The 21,137-nt window shown below is 39.4% G+C and overlaps 1 protein-coding gene across 1 annotated transcript in view; it reads left to right on the forward strand.

The window, feature by feature from the left end:
* LEO1 (LEO1 homolog, Paf1/RNA polymerase II complex component) overlaps window positions 1-19,751 on the forward strand; it is a 74,718-nt gene extending 54,967 nt beyond the window's left edge. The window contains exons 11-12 of the mRNA XM_053717478.1: window positions 1,699-1,820; window positions 19,545-19,751. Coding sequence (XP_053573453.1) covers window positions 1,699-1,820; window positions 19,545-19,652 — 230 coding nt within the window. The 3' untranslated portion in view covers window positions 19,653-19,751. The remainder of the gene's footprint in view (window positions 1-1,698; window positions 1,821-19,544) is intronic.
* The last annotated feature ends 1,386 nt before the right edge of the window (window positions 19,752-21,137 follow it).

Below are 21,137 nucleotides of genomic sequence, written 5' to 3' on the forward strand. Positions count from 1 at the left end.
TCGAGGATCTTCTTTGATATGTTGGAACAATCCTTTAACATAAGCAGGAAGTTCTGCTGCCTTTATAGTCTCCAGGATGTCACACATTCAGATTTTCTTCCTCCTACTCCAGTTCTCTAGATCCTCTAATTTCTCCTATAGAGCTTTTTTTTTTCTTGGAATGTTGTACTTTAGCTTGGTTAGTAATGACTCTCAACATTTTGTTCATAGTATCTTGTGTCCCTTTAACCTCCTCTACTCTGTGCCCCAGCTCAGTAATATCTTTATGCATGCTTGACAACACTGTTGTTTGTAAGTGATTTGATAAATTCAACATCCTCTTTTGTAGGCAACTTTGTAATGTCCTCCTTGCATTGCAGTCTACTGGTAAAGTAACCTTGGCAACCAGGGATGTTGAAACATTGGAGTCAGTTACTTCCGAAGAGTCATTTGTATTAGATACTGAATTTCTGAAGCTTGAAAAAAGAGCTAAGTTACAACAGTAGTAGATTGTGCACTTTCTTCAACTTATCAGATTTAAGATTCTTCTATGAGTCCATCTTGGCTGAGGACACAGTCTCTAAATTGCACCACAGGTTAAAGGGATTTAACCGCTTAGGCCATAAATATATCAATATTTGTTAAAAAATGTTGTCTCATAGTCGATACTTTATCCCCCTCACCTCACATAATTTAATGTCTGAGGCACATGTAAAACCATGGGATGCCTTCAATCGTCATTGGGGAGCACATAAGAAAACAGAGCCATTGTTCAGTAATCACAGAGTAATAAGACATAAAGGCTTTATAGCAGCTACGGCCAACAAAGTCTGCATCTTAGAAAATAGTCCCCTGAATATTTATTAGAGGCAAGAATCCACGCTGCCGAACTAAGCAAAAGGTAACATAAGTCATATCTTCAGGGACATTGAAAAAGAGGTTAGACAATCCTTCATAGAAAATAAAAAAGTGCATATTTTCCTCACATATGAAAGAGACCATGTTAGAGGCCCAGCATTACATACAAGTCCCTTCATAGACATAATGGGAAAGAGTTGCTGAGGGTATTTCCATAGTACCATAACGGATATATAATTTAGGAGGTACCTGTGTGCCCGGAGTGTAATCCTTTGATGCGTCTCAAAACAATCAATTGTGGTGCTGGTAAGATAGGCGTCTAGGTAACTCAATTTTTTTAAATGCCGCTTGGCATTGAAGATGGTGGTGTTCTGTTCCGGAGTGGGCGATGCGAGATCTTGAGTTACAGGGAGGGACCCTTTGTCCCTGAAGGAGGTTGTGAAGTGTTCCGCTACAGTTACTGGTTATCGGCTTGCTAATCGGGTGTTATCCGAGCACGCTGAGGTTCCATACTCCAGCTCAGCCAGACTCCGCCCCTGATAACTTCCTTTTATATATGATTACCACAGAGATTTGGAGATTTGTCATTTTTTTCCCATGGTGTGTGGCAGCAATCTTTAGATTTTTTCATATTGCCAGACTAAAATAGCAGTGAAAGAGGGGTCAAGTTTACGTAGGGATCTTTAAATCCTGTCCTATATTTCTCAGGTTGGAAGTTTCCAATGTAATTGGTCTGTAAGATATAGCCATGAAACAACTTCTTCATTTTGTTTACCAATTTTTTACATGTTTTTGATCTTGGATCTGTTTTTTTTTTTAAAAGGTCTATTGGTTATAACTGTTTTTGTTTTCTTCCAACAGAGGAACGAGCACGTATCTATTCTTCAGACAGCGATGAAGGTTCAGATGATGACAAAGCTCAGAGACTCCTTAAGGCAAAGAAGCTTAATAGTGATGATGATGAAGAGGATGGGGATATGGAGGTGAGTGTAAAAGTTTTATATTACCATGTAACTTTGCTATAACTACCACCATCATTTATTTATACAGTTTGAAATTGTGAAGAGAATGTATAAATATTAATACAATATCTTAAACTTGTCAGTAATCTGACATTTGAATTACATACAGTGAGTATGAAAAACACTTACAGTGGCATATTAAATGGATACAGTTTTATATTATTTGAACTTCTGCATGGATAAGTGGTTAGTTGGATGTATGATGTACTGCGTTTGCCTTTGTAGTGATAGGGATTCATTCATGTTGTGTTTTTCTTTTTCTTTTGCACTTATAGCTTTAAGCATATTTTATATTGTGTGTTAAAGAGAAATAAAACCCAACATTTTATTTCTAATGACACGGTGAGTCCACGGATCATCTCTAATTACTATTGGGAATATATGAGGAGGCAAAGAGCACCACAGCAAAGCTGTTAAGGTTTACTGTGTGCAATGGCTCTGGAGGCTCAGATTTGGTGAATGTTCCGGTTTCATTCCAGACTTTGTGAGTATGTTTTTTTTCTTTCATGTAATTAGCAAGAGTCCATGAGCTAGTGACGTATGGGATATACATTCCTACCAGGAGGGGCAAAGTTTCCCAAACCTCAAAATGCCTATAAATACACCCCTCACCACACCCACAATTCAGTTTTACAAACTTTACCTCCTATGGAGGTGGTGAAGTAAGTTTGTGCTAGATTCTACGTTGATATGCGCTCCGCAGCAGGTTGGAGCCCGGCTTTCCTCTCAGCGTGCAGTGAATGTCAGAGGGATGTGAGGAGAGTATTGCCTATTTGAATTCAATGATCTCCTTCTACGGGGTCTATTTCATAGGTTCTCTGTTATCGGTCGTAGAGATTCATCTCTTACCTCCCTTTTCAGATCGACGATATACTCTTATATATACCATTACCTCTACTGATTCTCGTTTCAGTACTGGTTTGGCTTTCTACTACTTGTAGATGAGTGTCCTGGGGTAAGTAAGTCTTATTTTCTGTGACACTCTAAACTATGGTTGGGCACTTTTATATAAAGTTCTAAATATATGTGTTCAAATATTTATTTGCCTTGACTCAGGATGTTCAACGTTCCTTATTTCAGACAGTCAGTTTCATATTTGGGATAATGCATATGAATTAATCAATTTTTTTCTTACCTTAAAATTTGACTTTTTCCCTGTGGGCTATTAGGCTTGCGGGGGCTGAAAATGCTTAATTTTATTGCGTCATTCTTGGCGCGGACTTTTTTGGTGCAAAATTTTTTTTCTGTTTCCGGCGTCATACGTGTCGCCGGAAGTTGAGTCATTTTTTTGACGTTTTTTTGCGTCAAAAGTGTCGGCGTTCCGGATGTGGCGTCATTTTTGGCGCCAAAGCATTTAGGCGCCAAATAATGTGGGCGTCTTTTTTGGCGCTAAAAAATATGGGCGTCACTATTGTCTCCACATTATTTAAGTCTCATTATTTATTGCTCTGGTTGCTAGAAGCTTGTTCACTGGCATTTTTTCCCATTCCTGAAACTGTCATTTAAGGAATTTGATCAATTTTGCTTTATATGTTGTTTTTTCTATTACATATTGCAAGATGTCTCCGATTGTCCCTGAGTCAGAAGCCACTTCTGGAAAAATGCTTAACTGAGTTTCAGTTCTACCAAAGCTAAGTTCATTTATTTTAAATGTGATAAATGTTTATCTTTAGCTATGGTTTGTATTAAGTTATTATGATATACTTTTACATGCAGATTCCATTAGTATTTATGTTTTATACATTTCCATTCTTAAGTACAAGAAATGTTTAGAAGATTTATAAGAAATATTTTTTCTGATTAAGGCTTTGTCTGACTTCTAATACAATTTTTAGGTCTTTTTCACTTCTTTTTTAATTATTGAAGTTTCAAATGACCAACAACATACTGATTTATCCTTCTCTGATGATGTTTTTTTCTCTTTCAGAAATTCTCTTCATCAGATATTAACACTAACAAATCTACTTTTTTATATAAATTTTTTATTATTAAAGTACATTTGTTCTTTGTTGAAGAGGTGTTGATTATTTTGGATATTAAGGTAACTAGTTCTTTAAAACTAGCTGACACTATTTCTGCCTTTTTATTCTTCTGTGATTTCAGAGGTTTTCTTTCCAATTCCCCATACTAGGGAATGGAATAGGCTGAGAATTTTCTTTTATTTTTAAACTATATTCTTTGTCAGCAGTTAAATTTAATTTGGATGGTTCTCCAATTTATTGGAGCTATCTCTACTCCTACTAATTATGCTATTGTTTTTATAGCAAAATAGTATTTATTTTCCTTTATATAGTTATATCTTATTTATGGAAAATTATTTAGTTTCAGGTACTTTTCTTGGTCCTGTGATATTGCAATTGCTTCATTTTTTCTGTTTACTTTAAGATCAAGTATCAGATTATGATTTATTTTAGCATTGTTAAAGGGACAACATTTACTAGACTAGGTGCTGTTGCATTTGTCTTGTTGTTTTGCATTTTGCAAGTCCTCTGTTTTGACTGGTCCTTTAAACTGGACTATCATGCTAACTATTTCATTTGTGTCTTCATTTTATTGAATATATTCGCAAATGAGGGTTAGTCTATGTTTTTAGCTATTTTAGCTAGAAGAATTTTGTGATTTTTAAAAAAACAAAAAAGAAAATCCATATTTCTTTTGTTCTAAGATAATCAATTATAATTGGATTCAATCCTTAACTGTTACTATGGGCTTCAAGATTGAGTTCTAAGACTAAACTTTAAGCTTATACTAGTTTGGTTGTTCTTATTAAGGAACGAATTCCTGAGTTTTTTCCCAAGTAACATGTTTATAATTGGTGTTCGAAATCAGCTCCCTATTTTTGCGATGTACGTGCCGTATTCCAGCTTGGCTGGTAAGGGGCAGGTTAAGACTTCTTTGAAATGTATTTGGTTCTATTCTGTCCAAATTTCTTTGATTTTATTCCAGTAAGGCTAACACTTTCTTTCAGTGTGTTTCTGTACTATATATTTTGGATACTGTTGAAGCATGGCTGGGTACCCATGGGGTTCAAGCGCTGCTCAGACCTGGAATTCTTCTGGGGTATTTCTTCCAGTTCTTTTTCTAGGAACTGGGTTTTGGAGTTTTATTCAAACTATTCTGCCTTTTTATGGTCATTGATAGCATTATTTGTTTTCATTAGATACAATAAATGCATATTCTTCATTTTTCTGTTTTCATTCAGATTTTTTCCTGTGGATGCGGAATCTCATATGTTTCACTTGCTTTTCAGGACATAGTTAGAGGATCTTTTTTTTCAAAAGCTCTTGATTCCTCACGCAAGGGTCACCTTTTTTTAGGTTTCCAGATGGTTTATGTCACTATCTTTGTCTCTATCAGACAAGGGACAATTTGTATTGGGTTCCGTCTGTCGGTACCTTTAGTCTCTATTATTTCCTTCAGTTGCTATATATGCATAGAAGTTTTAACAGCATTGGATTCAATTCCCTTTGCTCATTTTCAATGGAAAGATCCTTTCCAGCTTTTTATGAGTGTTGTTTCTTCAAGAACATGGTTGGAGGATCAATTAACTAAAAAGTTTGTTGATTCCTCAGACAAGAGTAACCTTTTTTAGATTTCCGGATAGATTCAGTGTCCATGACTCTGTTTCTGTTGGATTAGAGACGTCTGAAATTGGTTTCAGCTTATCGAAACCTTCAGTCTCAATCATTCCCTTCGGTAGCCTTATGCATGGAAATTCTAGGTTCTTATGACTGCTGCATTGGACGTGTTCCCCTTTGCTCATTTTCACATGCAACCTCTTCAGCTCTGTATGCTGAACTAGTGGTGCCGGGATTATACAAAGATATCTCATTTAATATCTTTAAAACCGATTGTTCGACACCCTCTGACATGGTACAGACCACCATCGTTTAGTTCAGGGGACTTCTTTTTTTCTTCCAACCTGGACTGTGATCTCAACAGATGCAAGTCTGACAGGTTGGGGAGCTGTATGGGGGTTTCTGACAGCACAAGGGGTTTGGGAAATCTCAGGAGGTGAGATTACCAATCATTATTTTGGAACTCCGTGCAATTTTCGGAGCTCTTCAGTCATGGCCTTTTCTAAAGAGAGAATCGTTCATTTGTTTTCAGACAGACAATGTCACAACTGTGGCATATATCAATCATCAAGGAGGGACTCACAGTCCTCTGGCTATGAAAGAAGTATCTCGAATACTGGTATGGGCGGAATCCAGCTCCTGTCTAATCTCTGCGGTTCATATCCGAGGTATAGACAATTGGGAAGCGGATTATCTCAGTCGCCAAACGTTACATCCGGGCGAGTGGTCTCTTCACCCAGAGGTGTTTCTTCAGATTGTTCAAATGTGGGGACTTCCAGAAATAGTTCTGATGGCTTCTCATCTACACAAGAAACTACCCAGGTATCTGTCCAGATCCAGGGATCCTCAGGCGGAAGCAGTGGATACATTGTCACTTCCTTGGAAGTATCATCCTGCCTATATTTTTCCACCTCTAGTTCTTCTTCCGAGGGTAATCTCCAAGATTCTGAAGGAATGCTCCTTTTTTCTGCTGGTGGCTCCAGCATGGCCTCACAGGTTTTGGTATGCGGATCTTGTCCGCATGGCTTCTTGTCAACCGTGGACTCTTCCGTTAAGACCAGACCTTCTGTCATAAGGTCCTTTTTTACCATCAGGATCTCAAATCCTTAAATTTAAAGGTATGGAGATTGAACGCTTGATTCTTAGTCAAAGAGGTTTCTCTGACTCTGTGTTTAATACTATGTTACAGGCTCGTAGATCTGTATCTAGGATGATATATTATCGAGTCTGGAAGAATTACATTTCTTGGTGTCTCTTTCATCATTTTTCCTGGCATTCTTTTAGAATTCCGAGAGTTTTACAGTTTCTTCAGGATGGTTTGGATAAAGGTTTGTCTGCAAGTTCCTTGAAAGGACAAATCTCTGCTCTTTCTGTTCTTTTTCACAGAAGGATTGCTATTCTTCCTGATATTCATTGTTTTATACAAGCTTTGGTTCGTATAAAACCTGTTAAGTCATTTTCTCCTCCTTGGAGTTTGAATTTGGTTCTGGGGGCTCTTCAAGCTCCTCCGTTTGAACCTATGCATTCACTGGACATTAAATTACTTTCTTGGAAAGTTTTGTTTCTTTTGGCCATCTCTTCTGCTAGAAGAGTTTCTGAATTATCTGCTCTTTTCTTGTGAGTCTCCTTTTCTGATTTTTCATCAGGATAAGGCGGTGTTGCGAACTTCTTTTAAATTTTTACCTAAGGTTGTGAATTCTAACAACATTAGTAGAGAAATTGTGGTTCCTTCATTATGTCCTAATCCTAAGAATTCTAAGGAGAGATCACTGCATTCTTTGGATGTTGTTAGAGCTTTGAAATATTATGTTGAAGCTACTAAGAATTTCCGAAAGACTTCTAGTCTATTTGTTATCTTTTCCGGTTCTAGGAAAGGTCAGAAGGCTTCTGCCATTTCTTTGGCATTTTGGTTGAAATCTTTAATTCATCATGCTTATGTCGAGTCGGGTAAATCTCCGCCTCAAAGGATTACAGCTCATTCTACTAGGTCAGTTTCTACTTCCTGGGCGTTTAGGAATGAAGCTTCGATTGATCAGATTTGCAAAGCGGCAACTTGGTCTTCTTTGCATACTTTTACTAAATTCTACCATTTTGATGTGTATTCTTCTTCTGAAGCAGTTTTTGGTAGAAAAAATACTTCAGGCAGCTGTTTCAGTTTGATTCTTCTGCTTATAATTTCAGTTTTCTTCATTATAAGATTTAAACTTTATTTTGGGTGTGGATTATTTTTCAGCGGAATTGGCTGTCTTTATTTTATCCCTCCCTCTCTAGTGACTCTTGCGTGGAAGATCCACATCTTGGGTAGTCATTATCCCATACGTCACTAGCTCATGGACTCTTGCTAATTACATGAAAGAAAACATAATTTATGTAAGAACTTACCTGATAAATTCATTTCTTTCATATTAGCAAGAGTCCATGAGGCCCACCCTTTTTTGTGGTGGTTATGATTTTTTTGTATAAAGCACAATTATTCCAATTCCTTGTTTTTTATGCTTTCGCACTTTTTTCTTATCACCCCACTTCTTGGCTATTCGTTAAACTGATTTGTGGGTGTGGTGAGGGGTGTATTTATAGGCATTTTGAGGTTTGGGAAACTTTGCCCCTCCTGGTAGGAATATATATCCCATACGTCACTAGCTCATGGACTCTTGCTAATATGAAAGAAATGAATTTATCAGGTAAGTTCTTACATAAATTATGTTTTTTTTTTTCTTTCACTGTGTGCAACGGCTCTAATAACAATGGCGGCCTGCTTCTTTGCTAGTTAGGAACGCCCACGAATAGGAAGGACGGGTTTCAGAGGCGGCAATTTAGTGTTACGCGCCTTTCCGGAGCACTTCTGGTTAGTTCCAATCCGGAGATTGTTGCTGCGTCTCTGCTTAAAGAAGGTGTTATATCGTAGCCGTTTTTGAACAGCTAGATCTTGAGTCCGGATCGTAGTTAGTTATTCTGGTTCACAGGAAGACAGGAAGGCACCTCAGCAAGGAGTGCTGAGGTGAGGAGGCTGTCTGAGGTTTATAGTAAACTGCTATTTTTTTTGCGGTAGTTAAAGAATAAAGGAAAATTCTTTTTACTTTTAAAATTTAAAGTGACAGTAACGTTTTTTTGGTGTAATTATTTTTCAAACCTAAATAAACCTGTTGAGTTTTTGTTTACACATTGAGTAAAGATGGATCAAGAGGCCCTGCAAAACGTTACATGTGGCTTGTGTTTTGACTCTGTGGAACCCCCAATCCCTTTTTGTCCCTCATGTATTGAAAGAACATTACATTACAGGGATATACTTTCTGAATCTGAGCCGTCATTAGCTAAGGCGGATGCTGTTCAGGGGTCTCCTGTTCAAGATATGCCGCAGCTTTCTCCTCAAGTGTCCCAAACTTTATTGTCTACACATGCAGTGCCCTACGCTTTCTCTCACATTCTGGTTGGAGTTACATTGCAAGACATTGCTACCCACATATCTTCTGCGGTAACTGATGCACTGTCTGCCTTTCCCATGCTGCAGGGAAAGCGCAAGAGGAAATCTAAGGAATCAGTGAGTAATGTTTCTGACGCAGTTGTGGCTATTCCGCAGACCTTCCTGGGTGATTGTGACCACGGATGCCAGCCTGTTGGTATTGGGAGCAGTCTGGGGCTCGCTAAAGGCTCAGGGGATATGGACTCGGGAGGAGTCAGTTCTTCCCATAAACATTCTAGAGCTGAGAGCAATCTTCAATGCTCTTCTGGACTGGCCTCAGTTGGCTTCAGCCCGGTTTATCAGGTTCCAGTCGGACAACATAACTTTGGTGGCTTACATCAACCATCAGGGGGGAACTCGGAGTTCCTTGGCTATGACAGAGGTATCCAGGATTATCCAGTGGGCGGAGACCCACAACCAGGACTGCCACTAGAAATGTTGGGGCCCCTGACTTAACCATTGATCAGGGCCCCCCCCCTCCTTTGACATGTGCAATTTTTGACCAAGTGAATAAAATGTATATGCACTTTATTCTTAAGTGTCTATTTAAACTTGGAAATGTTGTAAAGGTAGTAACATACAAACACACAGACACACTCTTACACTGAAACACACACACTCACACATAAGGATTCACATATAGACTCTCTAGCAGACACGCAAAGAAACACACTCAGACACAGACACCCAAACAGACACTCAGCACTTGTTTACATTGACCTGACAAGTAATGAGGTAAACTACAGTTTTGTAAAAAAAAAAAGAGATTTAGAAAACAAAATATGGAGAACTGATTATCTTTTTGTAAAGGAAGATGCCAACTAAATGATGACAACAGCATGCAGTGGCTGAAAGGAAGGGCCCTGAACTGCCTAAACAATAATTTAAAGGTTAAATGGTAGATTGAGACTGAGACCTTTCCGGAATTAACCAAAGTCTGTAGAAAGATGGGAATAATCAGTAGTAAGGTCAAAATGTCCTAAAAAGGAACAGACAAAGGACACGGACACACACACACACACTCAAACACACAAAGACATATACACACACACACACAGACACCCACAGAAAACACACAAAGACATACATACACAGAGACACAACCACATAAAGACATACATTCACACACCCTCACAGAGACGCCCACAGAAAACACCCACCCTCACAGAGATATGTACAGAAAACAGACATACACACCCACCCTCACAGAGGCATCCAGAGAAAATACACAAAGACAAACATACACACACCCTCACAGAGACACCCATAGAAAAAGCTCAAAGACTTATGCATGCACACACCCTCACTGACATCCACAGAAAATGCACAAAGACATACACACACCCTCACAGAGAGACCCACAGAAAAAAAAATACATACACACTCATAGAGACACAAACCAAAGCACAGACATAAACGCAGACACCCACAGAAACACTCACAGGAGGAAACATTTATGCACATTGCATTCCCTAAATCAACGTTGTGTGACATGCAAGATAAAAAAAATTGCAGAAATTAAGAGATCACTTTTTAAATAATCATATTTGTAAATGTGCAAACAAAAATAATTCTGTTAATTCAAAATTGTACATTAATGATCTGGGTAGATGGCTAGATGAAGAAAAGTACTTTTAAAAGGTTGACATATGTTTGTATGATTTTTTTCCCCATTTTCCCCAACCAAGAGCACCACTTCAAATATAGTGTACAAATGTTCCTATCTGTCAGCTGTACTTATGGATTTTGAAAATGCTGTACTCTATATGGTCTAGGTGGAACCATTAGCTGTGGTACGCACACACTGTACAAACAAAGTGCCAAGTCTGTCTCACACTGTGCATAGTGGTTTAGTGCACACTCAGAAATCCTCTCAAATGCTAATACTTTACACCTTGTAGTAACATCTCCCATGCTAAATTAACACTCTGCTGTAGTACCCATTGGTGGCTGCCAAAATGTTAAAAACAATTTTTTTTTTTTTTTTAGTTCTTGCCTCATGGGGCCCCTGACAGGAGTCACCCCTGTCACCCCCTGATGGCGGCCCTGCCCACAACTGTTGTCTGTCTGCGATCCACATTCCAGGAGTGGACAATTGGGAAGCTGATTTCCTGAGCAGACAGACCTTTCACCCGGGGGGGGAGTGGGAACTCCATCTGGAGGTGTTTTCCAGCTTGATTCTCAAATGGGGACAGCCGGAGCTGGATCTCATGCCATCTCGACAGAATGCCAAGCTCCCGAGGTACGGGTCGAGGTCAAGGGATCCTCAGGCTGTACTGATGCTCTGGCGGTTCCTTGGTATTTCAGTCTAGCATACCTGTTTCCTCCGTTCGCTCTCCTTCCTCGGATCATTGCTCGAATCAAACAGGAGAGGGCGTCGGTGATCCTTATTGCACCAGCGTGGCCTTGCAGGATCTGGTATGCAGACCTGGTGAAGATGTCTTCTCTCCCACCTTGGATTCTTCCACTGAGGAAGGACCTTCTACTTCATGGACCCTTCCTTCACCCAAATCTCTTTTCTCTGAAACTTACTGCTTGGAGATTGAACGCTTCATTTTATCTAAGCGTGGTTTTTCTGAGTCAGTCATTGAGACCATGATTCAGGCTTGTAAGCCTGTTACCAGAAAGATTTACTATAAGATATGGCGTAAATATCTGTATTGGTGTAAATCCAGAGGCCACTCTTGGAGTAGAGTTTGGATTCCTAGGATTTGGTCTTTTCTCCAGGAGGGTCTGGAAAAGGGATTATCTGCTAGTACCTTAAAGGGTCAGATTTCTGCCTTATCTATATTGTTGCATAAGTGTCTGGCGGACATGCCAGATGTACAATCCTTCTGTCAGGCCTTGGTCAGAATCAGGCCTGTGTTCAAATCTGTTATTCTTCCCTGGAGTCTTAACCTGGTTCTTAACGTTCTTCAGCAGGCTCCGTTTGAGCCTATGCATTCTTTAGATATTAACATGTTATCTTGGAAAGTTTTGTTTCTTGTTGCAATTTCTTCTGCTCGTAGAGTCTCAGAACTTTTGGCGTTGCAGTGTGAATCCCCTTATTTTTCATTCGGATAAGGTAGTTCTACATACTAAGTTAGGTTTCCTCCCTAAAGTGGTTTCAGATAGGAACATTAATCAAGAAATCGTTGTTCCTTCTTTGTGTCCTAACGCTTCTTCTCCTAAGGAGCGTCTGTTGCACAACCTAGATGTGGTGCGTATGTTGAAATACTATTTACAGGCGACTAAAGATTTTCGCCAGTCTTCTACTTTGTTGTTTTTTCGAGAGAAACGCAAGGGTCAGAAAGCTACGGCTACTTCTTTCTTTGTGGCTGAAGAGTATACTTTGTTTGGCCTATGAAACTGCTGGACAGCAGCCTCCTGAGAGAATCATGGCTCTTTCCACGAGGGCTGTTTCCTCTTCCTGGGCATTTAAAAATTAAGCTTCTGTGGAACAGATTTGCAAGGCTGCAACTTGGTCCTCTCTACACACTTTTTCAAAATTCTATAAATTTGATACTTTTGCCTCGGCTGAGGCTTCTATTGGGAGAAAGGTTCTGCGAGCTGTGATGCCTTCCGTTTAGGTTCCCTGTCTTGTCCCTCCCTTATCTGTGTCCTCTAGCTTGGGTATTGATTCCCAATAGTAATTAGAGATGATCTGTTGACTCAGTGTCATTAGAAAGAAAACAAAATTTATGCTTACCTGATCAATTTATTTCTTTCTTGACACGGTGAGTCCACGGCCTGTCCTGTTTTTATTTAGACAGTTTTTGTGTTATGAACCTCAGGCACCTCTGCACCTTGTGTTACTTCCTTTCTCTTTTTTTCCTTCGGTCGAATGACTGGTGTTGGAGGGAAGGGAGGTAATATGTAACAGCTTTGCTGTGGTGCTCTTTGCATCCTCCTGCTGGCCAGGAGTGATATTCTCAATAGTAATTAGAGATGATCCGTAGACCCTGGACTGTTCAAGAAAGAAATACATTTATCAGGTAAGCATACATTTTGTTTTTCTTTCATGATTCAGATAGAACATAGTTTCAAACAATTTTCCAATTTACTTCTATTATCAAATTTTCATCTTTTTCTTGTTATCCTTTGATGAAAAGCAGGAAGTGCAGATACTATTATATCTGTTAGAATATTACCATAAATATTATCTCAGCGGTGTAATCCAACGTGTTAGATATAATCTAGGTTACAATATTAATTATACTCTATCTCAGTGGTAACCTCTAAAGTATATTATATATTTACGTAACTAAAATGTAATCTTTAATACTTAGTTTTGATCAGTTACCTTTATATATACACAATGATTATATTTACGTAGTAGTAAGCTCAGTAGCAGCACTATATGGCAGCAGTTTTGCAATGTTATACATAAGCAAGAACATTAGATGGCAGCACTATTTCCGGTCCAGACATGCACACTACCTATCTAGATATCTCTTTAACAAAGACTAACATAAGAATAAAGCAAATTTGATAATTAGAAGTAAATTTGACACTTTTTTTTTTTTTTTTTTTAAATTATATGATCTGTCTGAACCATGAAAGGAAAATAAGTTTCATGTCCCTTGATCTCATTATTAATTATGGATTGTACCTCTTCAGGAAATTGAGCATGTTGCTTTTGTAATATGATATATTCAGTGATTGTAATCTCTTGTTTAATAACAAAGTCTGGGCTAGTGACTTTTTTTTTAATTCAGTATCTGGGTCAATTGCAGTTTGGGAGAATCTGTTTGACTAAATTGCATCTGTATTGTCTACAGATCTAACATTAAACAGGTGCTTTTAAACTGTGATGTATATATTGTAGTACATTTAAAAAAAATTAATTCATTTTATTTTCTTCAGTTTAACCCCTTAACCTCTTAAGTGCAGAGGATAACTTACCGTAGTTCCAACCAAACTACTGGAATCTTAAAGTAGTGTGGATCAGAGGTCCCTCTAGCAATACTAGATAGCGGAGTGTAAAATGCCCTCCTGGTCTAGCCACTTTTTGAGATTGCAGGCCTTAAAGGGGCAGTAAAGTCAAAATGAAACTTTCTTGATTCAGACAGAGCATGCAGTTTTAAGCAACTTTCCAATTTATTTCTATTATCTCATTTGCTTTGTATCCTGTGGAAAAATATACCTAATTAAGCTCAGGAGCACCAATGCATTGCTGGGAGCTAGCTGCTGATTGGTGGCTCTTGTCATTGGCTCACATTGTGTGGTCAGTTAGCTTCTAGTAGTGCATTGAGGCTTCTGCATTAATGCAAAAAGAATAAAACAAATTTGATAATAGAAGCAAGATAGAAAGTTGTTAAAAATTGTATGCTCTATCCGAATAATGAAATAAGAATGTTTCATATCCCTTTAAGGAAGAGTAGCATAGAGCACATTACAGCTTCTGCTGGTATAATAATAATAATAATTCAAGTGTGTTTGGCAAGTGCGCCCAAAGAAGAAATTAAAATGTCCTATTGTTTATGTGCTTTATTTGAGCTCTATATTTCTGTGCCTTATATCAGGGATGTCAAACTCATTTGAGTCGCAGGCAATTTTCCATACAAGTGCAACTCACGTGGGCCACTCACTACCTCCATATCTTGTCACTGCTAAACAAAGCAGTGGCATTTGCTATAACTGTATACATTTCAAAATATTGTGTTCCTCCTAATTAACTTAATTGACTTGATGAAACGTGCTCTAATGCTTTTAAGAAAGTGACACACACGCTCCATCGGGTTGCTCTCCCATGGAGTCTATTTTTCTCTATAGCAGCCCTGTTCCAGGTGCACTCATAGTTTAGCATGCACATAGTAGAACATTTCCTCTGCATTATAAATAGTGGATCACAACGCTGTCGGCATAGCGACCCACTGTTTATATAGTGATAAATACCTGTTGTATATAATATAAAATAAATACATATAAAATATATGTTTATCAAATATAAAGTATGTGATTTTAGTTAGAGAAAATTATGGAAAGAAAAGGTGTGTGTGAAATCAGTGCTGCCATAGTAATGAACACATAAAGAAGTGCTGCATGTGTCAAATCATTATGCACTTATCTGTGTTTGCCTTTTTCTTTTTAATAACAATGTTACTCGTTAAAGACTGAAGGGTTTTAACGTATGCGCTTCCCTGACAGTAAGTAATAAGTGTGTATGTGTGTGTGTATGTATATGTGTACATATACATACATATCCCCCCTGTATTTGTCTGTAAAATATTGTCTTATTGTATTTTTTCTTCATTACCCATTGGCAGCGCTGCAGAATCTGTTGGCGCTTTATAAATAAAGAAAGAATTAAAAAAAAAAAAATATATATATATATATATATATATATATATATATATATATATATATATTTTTTAAATTCTTTATTTGTAAAGTGCCAACAGATTCCGCAGCGCTGCCCATGAGTAATGGAGAAAAAATACAATAAAAGACAATATTTTACAGACAAATACAGGGGGGATTGAGGGCCCTATTCCCGTGGGAACTTACAATCTAGATGGGTAGGAGGATGGGAAACAGGAGGTGGGGACTGCAAAGGTGAGAATTATATTAGTGAGGAGATAGAGGGCAACTGTTAGTTAAGTGAAGTTAGTTTAATAAGTCGGGCGATAAGCTTCCCTGAACAGAAAGGTCTTTAGGGAACGTTTAAAGGAGGAGAGGTTAGGGGCAAGTGCGTTCCAGAGGGTTGGTGCCGCACCAGAGTCCTGTAGTCTAGCATGAGAGGAGGTGAAGGTAGAGGATGCAAGAAGCAAGTCATTGTTGGATCTTAGGGGGCGGGCAGGAGTGTATTTGTTGGAGTGAGGACAGGTAGGGTGGGGCAGCGTTGGTGAGGGCTTTGTAGGTCAGGATAAGAATTTTGAATTTAACTCTGCTGTGAATGGGGAGCCAGTGAAGGGACTCACATAGAGGTGCAGCAGAAACAGAGCGTCGAGAGAGGTGGATTAGCCTGACAGATGCATTTAGGATGGATTGGAGGGGGGAGAGGCAGGCCAGTTAGTAAGTTGTTACAGTAGTCAAGTCGGGAAATTACGAGGGATGGATTAGCTGTTTAGTAGTTTCAGCACTCAGAAACGGACGAATTTTGGAGATATTGCGTAGGTGGTTGCGGCCGGATGACGAGAGCAGTTGGATGTGGGGAATGAAGGACAGATTTGAGTCCAGCGTGACTCCGAGGCAGCAGACTTGGGGTGATGGGGAGATGGTGCCGCCAACAGTGATAGAAAAATTAGAAACTGGAGGAGAGTTAGAGGAGGGAATAAGTAGTAGTTCGGTCTTTGCCATGTTTATTTTTAGGTGGTGAGAGGCCATCCAGGAGGAAATGCCAGATAAGCAGTCGCTGATGTGAGAATTGACAGAAGGAAAGAGTGCAGGGGTGGAAAGGTAGATCTGGGTATCGTCCGCATAGAGGTGATAGCTGAAGCCATAGCTGTTAAGTTTACCCAGTGAAGAAGTGTAAATAGAGAAGAGTAGAGGACCCAGGACAGAGCCTTGAGGTACTCCAACAGACAGAGGCAATAGAGAGGAGGAGTCACCAGCAAAAGAGACGAAGAAGGATAAGTTAGAGAGATAAGAGTGAATCCAGGAGAGGGCAGTGTCACAGAGACCAAGAGAGCTGAGAGTCCGTAGGAGAAGGGGATGGTTAACAGTGTCAAAGGCAGCAGAGAGGTCAAGTAAGATGAGTATAGAGTAGTAGCCTTTGTTTTTAGCAGAAAGGAGATAGTAACCTTGGTGAGAGCAGTCACAGTTGAGTGTTGGGGACGGAAGCCAGATTGCAGGGGGTCGAGCAATGAGTTGGAGGACAGGTAGTGGGTTAGGCGATTGAAAACTATTTTTTCAAGGAATTTTGAAGCTAGCGGGAGCAGTGATATGGGGCGGTAGTTTGCAGGGGAGTAAGGGTCAAGGTAGGGTATTTTGAGGATGGGGGTGACCTTTGCATGTTTGAAGGAGGCGGGGAATGAGCCGGTAGAAAGGGATGGGTTGAATATGTGAGTAAGAGCCGGAGTGAGGGTGGGAGACAGAGGAGGAATTAGATGTGAAGGAATAGGGTCAAGTGGGCAGGTATTGAGGTGTGAGGAAGACAAAAGGAAAGCCACTTCACTCTCAGTGGTTGGGAGGAGGGTGCAGAGAGTGGCAGAGGGGGTGACTGGGAGCGGAGTTGGTAGAGTGGCAAGTGTTTTATTGAAAAAATAGTCGGCAAGGTCTTGAGCACTGAATGCAGATGAGGGGGGTTGTGCAGGTGGGTAGAGGAGAGAGTTGAAAATGGAGAAGAGTCTTTTAGGGTTTGAGGAGTGAGTGAATATAAGAGAAGAGAAGTAGGTTTGCTTAGCTAAGCGAACGGAAGAGGTGTAAGAGTAAAGAATTAATTTATAGTGCATGAAATCAGGTTCAGAGCGGGATTTTCTCCAGGCACGTTCAGCAGTGCGGGAGCATTTTTGTAGGTGGCGTGTTTGTTGGGAGTGCCAGGGCTGGAGCTGACTACGTGGGGCTTTGCGAGGTTGGGGCGGAGCGAGAGTGTCAAGTGCAGCGGAGAGATTGTTATAGTGGGTTATAGCAAGGTCAGGGCAGGATATCGAAGTGTGGGGGAGGCGTATTTGAATAAGATTGGAGAGTTGGGGAGGGTCCACAGTGTGCAGATTTCTACTGGTGCGGGGGCGAGAGGGGGAAGTAGGTTTAGCATCTATATTAGGATTAAAGGCAAGCAGATGGTGGTCTGAGATGGGAAATGGGCGACAGGCAACATCAGAGAGAGAGCAGAGATAGGAGAATACCAGATCAATAGAGTGTCTATCGCGGTGGGTAGGGAATAGGGTGGATTGTGAGAGGCTGAAGGAGTTAGTGAGTGATAGAAGTTTAGAGGCAGCAGGGGCAGATGGGTTGTCAATGGGGATGATGAAGTCCCCTAGGATTAGAGCAGGTGTATTTGTAGAGAGAAAGTAAGGAAGCCAGGCATAAAAGTTGTCAAGGAATTGTGAGGTTGGTCCAGGGGGGCGATAGATAACTACCACTCTGAGAGAGAGGGGCAAGAAAAGGCGAATGCAGTGGACTTAAAAGGAAGAAAAGGAGAGAGATGGAAATGTGGATAGGTTCTGATAGGAGCAGGAGGGGGAGAGTAAGATGCCAACACCGCCACTGTGTCTCTCACCTGGCCTAGGTGTGTGGCTAAAATGGAGACCACTGTGTGTGAGAGAAGCAATGGAAGCAGTGTCAGAGGAAGATAGCCAGGTTTCAGTAATTGCTAAAAATTTTAAAGCGTTGGAAACAAACAGGTCGTGAACAGTTGTAAGTTTGTTACAGACGGAGCGAGCATTCTAGAGGGCACAAGAAAAGGAGGGGATAGGCGCTGTGTGTTAATAGAGATGAGATTGTTGGTATTGCGTGACCTAGAATTTTTGCAGTGGGAGATGGAGCGAGAGTGTAAAAGTGTGGTGAATGCTGCAGGGCCAGGGTTAGGAGAGACATCACCAGCAGCAAGCAGTAGTAGCAGTGAGAGTGACAGAAGGTGAGAGTGAGATTTGTAGGAGCGGGTATGATTAGACAAAGGAGAGTTAGAGGGGGAAGTGTTTCTAATATATATATTTTCCATGGAGGTGGCGTGGGCTGCACAAAATTAGGTTAAGTGCTGCATGAGGCCTGCGGGCTGCCAGTTTGACACCCCTGCCTTATATTAAAGATAGCACAATACACACATCCATCTGTTGTATTATCCCACTGAAAGAAGGGCTTCCCTCAAATCCATTAGTATATGATCCCAAAAGTCACCACCTCCCTTTAACCAAGATTAGGGCTAAAAAATTAATGGACACATGTGGTAGTATGTCTTTAATAAATTACAAGTAGGCAGTAACAAGCTCCCTACAAATGTTGTCATTTTGTAATAGTTCTACAAATGACGTATGTGCTTTACCTTTGGTAGCTGCAATAGCATAATCTCTTTAGTCTTGTTTAGGTGCAGAGGGTTTAAAGTAGTCTATGTAAACTAGTGCAGGACCTCTAAACCTGTCTGCTTATCCCTGTCTTGGTTATTTATTTTATCCACTGTACAGCGCTGTAGAATGTTTGTACTGGTTTGAAGAATAAAAGGGACAAACTACTTTATTTTTTTATTTTTTTTATTGTTTAAAGATATATAACACCTTTACTACTCATTCCCCAGCTTTACCGTCCGTACTTTTTTTTTTTTTTTTTTCTCTCCTTAAATTGCCTTCCTAATAGCTAAACTTTTGAGAGGGATGCAGTTTAGATGATGGAGTTTAAATAAAAAATACACTTTTCCTTCTCCATTAACAGAAGGGAAAAAGGCACTCCTTGTTTTGGGAAGTATATTTCTTAAAAGTGTAACGTTTGCTGAAAGAAGGGAGGGGCAGAATAAAAACCCAATGGCCTGCTCAACTCAAGCACAGGAACCAAATTAGTTAAAACCCTGTCTTAAGAAATCAGAAGTGTGTGCGAATTTGTAGTGCTTAAAAGCTAATGGTGTCGTATAAGAGCCCACCTCCTTATAGGGGAAGCACATAGGACTAAAACACTGATCACCATGGCAGCCTGGTGCCCAGAAATCCGCTGTTTGTTTTTGCTAGTTTGTGAATATCATTATAGTTTGTTTCTATAGATCAATCTTTTATTTCCTTTGTTGCTTTGTGTCAACAGGACGGTGAACCTTCTGCAAAGAGGAAGGCGGAAGATGATGATAAAGCAAATAAAAAACAAAAGAAATATGTGATCAGTGATGAAGAAGACGAAGATGATGATTTATAGCATTATATAATGTTTTATATGTTGTACAGTATAAGCTGAGATGTAGCGGTTGGGTATTTTGATTGTGTATAAAATAAATCTATACAAATTTTGATTGAATTTTGTCTTTGGTTACTGAGCTATGATGGATGTTTGTACAATGTATTTTTATCTTTTACTAGGGGAACGTAATGAGCCTCCCCATTTCCCCATCTTACTTACAATAATATTTGAGAGATGTTTAAAGGGCCATTATACACTCATTTTTTCTTTGCATAAATATTTTGTAGATCTATTTATAAAGCCCATAAAGGTTTTTTTTTTTTTTTTTATAAATGTATAATTTTGCTTATTATTAAAGAACATTGCTCTGATTTTCAGACTCCTAACCAAGCCCCAAAGTTTTATTTGAATACTGTCAGCTACCTTCTCCAGCTTGCTACTGTTTGTGTAAAGGGTCTTTTCATATGCAAAAGAAGGGGGAGGGGGGAGTGTCTTATTTCCCACTTGCAGTGGGCTTTCCAACTACCTTTTCAACAGAGCTAAACTGAAAGCTTCTAAGTACGTTTTTTAAACCATTTTATACTGGATTTTTATGTCAGTATCTGTGCATCTTATTCTTTATAGTAGTGTCTATTACATGCAGTTATATGAAAATGAGTGTATACTGTCCCTTTAAAGTCTTTATAGAGAAGCAATAAGCAGTGTAGTGAGGCCCCTAATGGAAATGTGCAGGGTATGTAAACCGTTCTGAGCAAATATGTTGGTTGGCACTCAAGGTTTAACTTTATTTCATGTCGCTTTAAGAGGACATGACTGCAAACGTAAACATTCATGATTCATATAGTGTACAAAAAAGGTATAAGTTTACTTTTATAATTTTACTTTTTTGATCACATTTATTTCATTCTCCCAGCTAGCTTTTTCTTTGTAAGTAAATGGGTTCACAGGAAACAAAATAAGTTGCTCCAAAATAGTATTGTTTAAAATGTTATGCTCTATTTGAATCATGAATGAAATGCTGGGTTCTGTGTCCCTTTAAATGCTGCCAGCATACAATAAATGGAGGGTTTTGATGTGTCCCTTTTAGATTCTTATGCCATTGGCAAATACCGTTATCCCGAGTGCTGACATACTGGCCCCACCTAACTGATGTAACCGCTCATCCACGATATGTATTTATTTTACTGAGTGAGTACAAAATCAAGCAATATAAACCAGGGTGGATTTGATTTAAATCATGGTTTTCATTTTTAGAATAATAACTTTTCAGATAATTTTTCTGGTTGTATCCGACCATTACTGATGGACTATATATCATTAGCTATGCATAGATAGATCATTGAAATGAATGAAATTATTGGGAGGTGAACTATCTCCAGTTTAGTAGGTTAATCATTCATATGATCACTTTCTCCAACATTGGTGTGTCCAGTCCACGGCGTCATCCATAACTTGTGGGAATATTCTCTTCCCCAACAGGAAATGGCAAAGAGCACAGCAAAA

The sequence above is a fragment of the Bombina bombina genome, chromosome 6, assembly GCF_027579735.1.
Source record: "Bombina bombina isolate aBomBom1 chromosome 6, aBomBom1.pri, whole genome shotgun sequence".
In the NCBI taxonomy this organism is placed as follows: domain Eukaryota; kingdom Metazoa; phylum Chordata; class Amphibia; order Anura; family Bombinatoridae; genus Bombina; species Bombina bombina.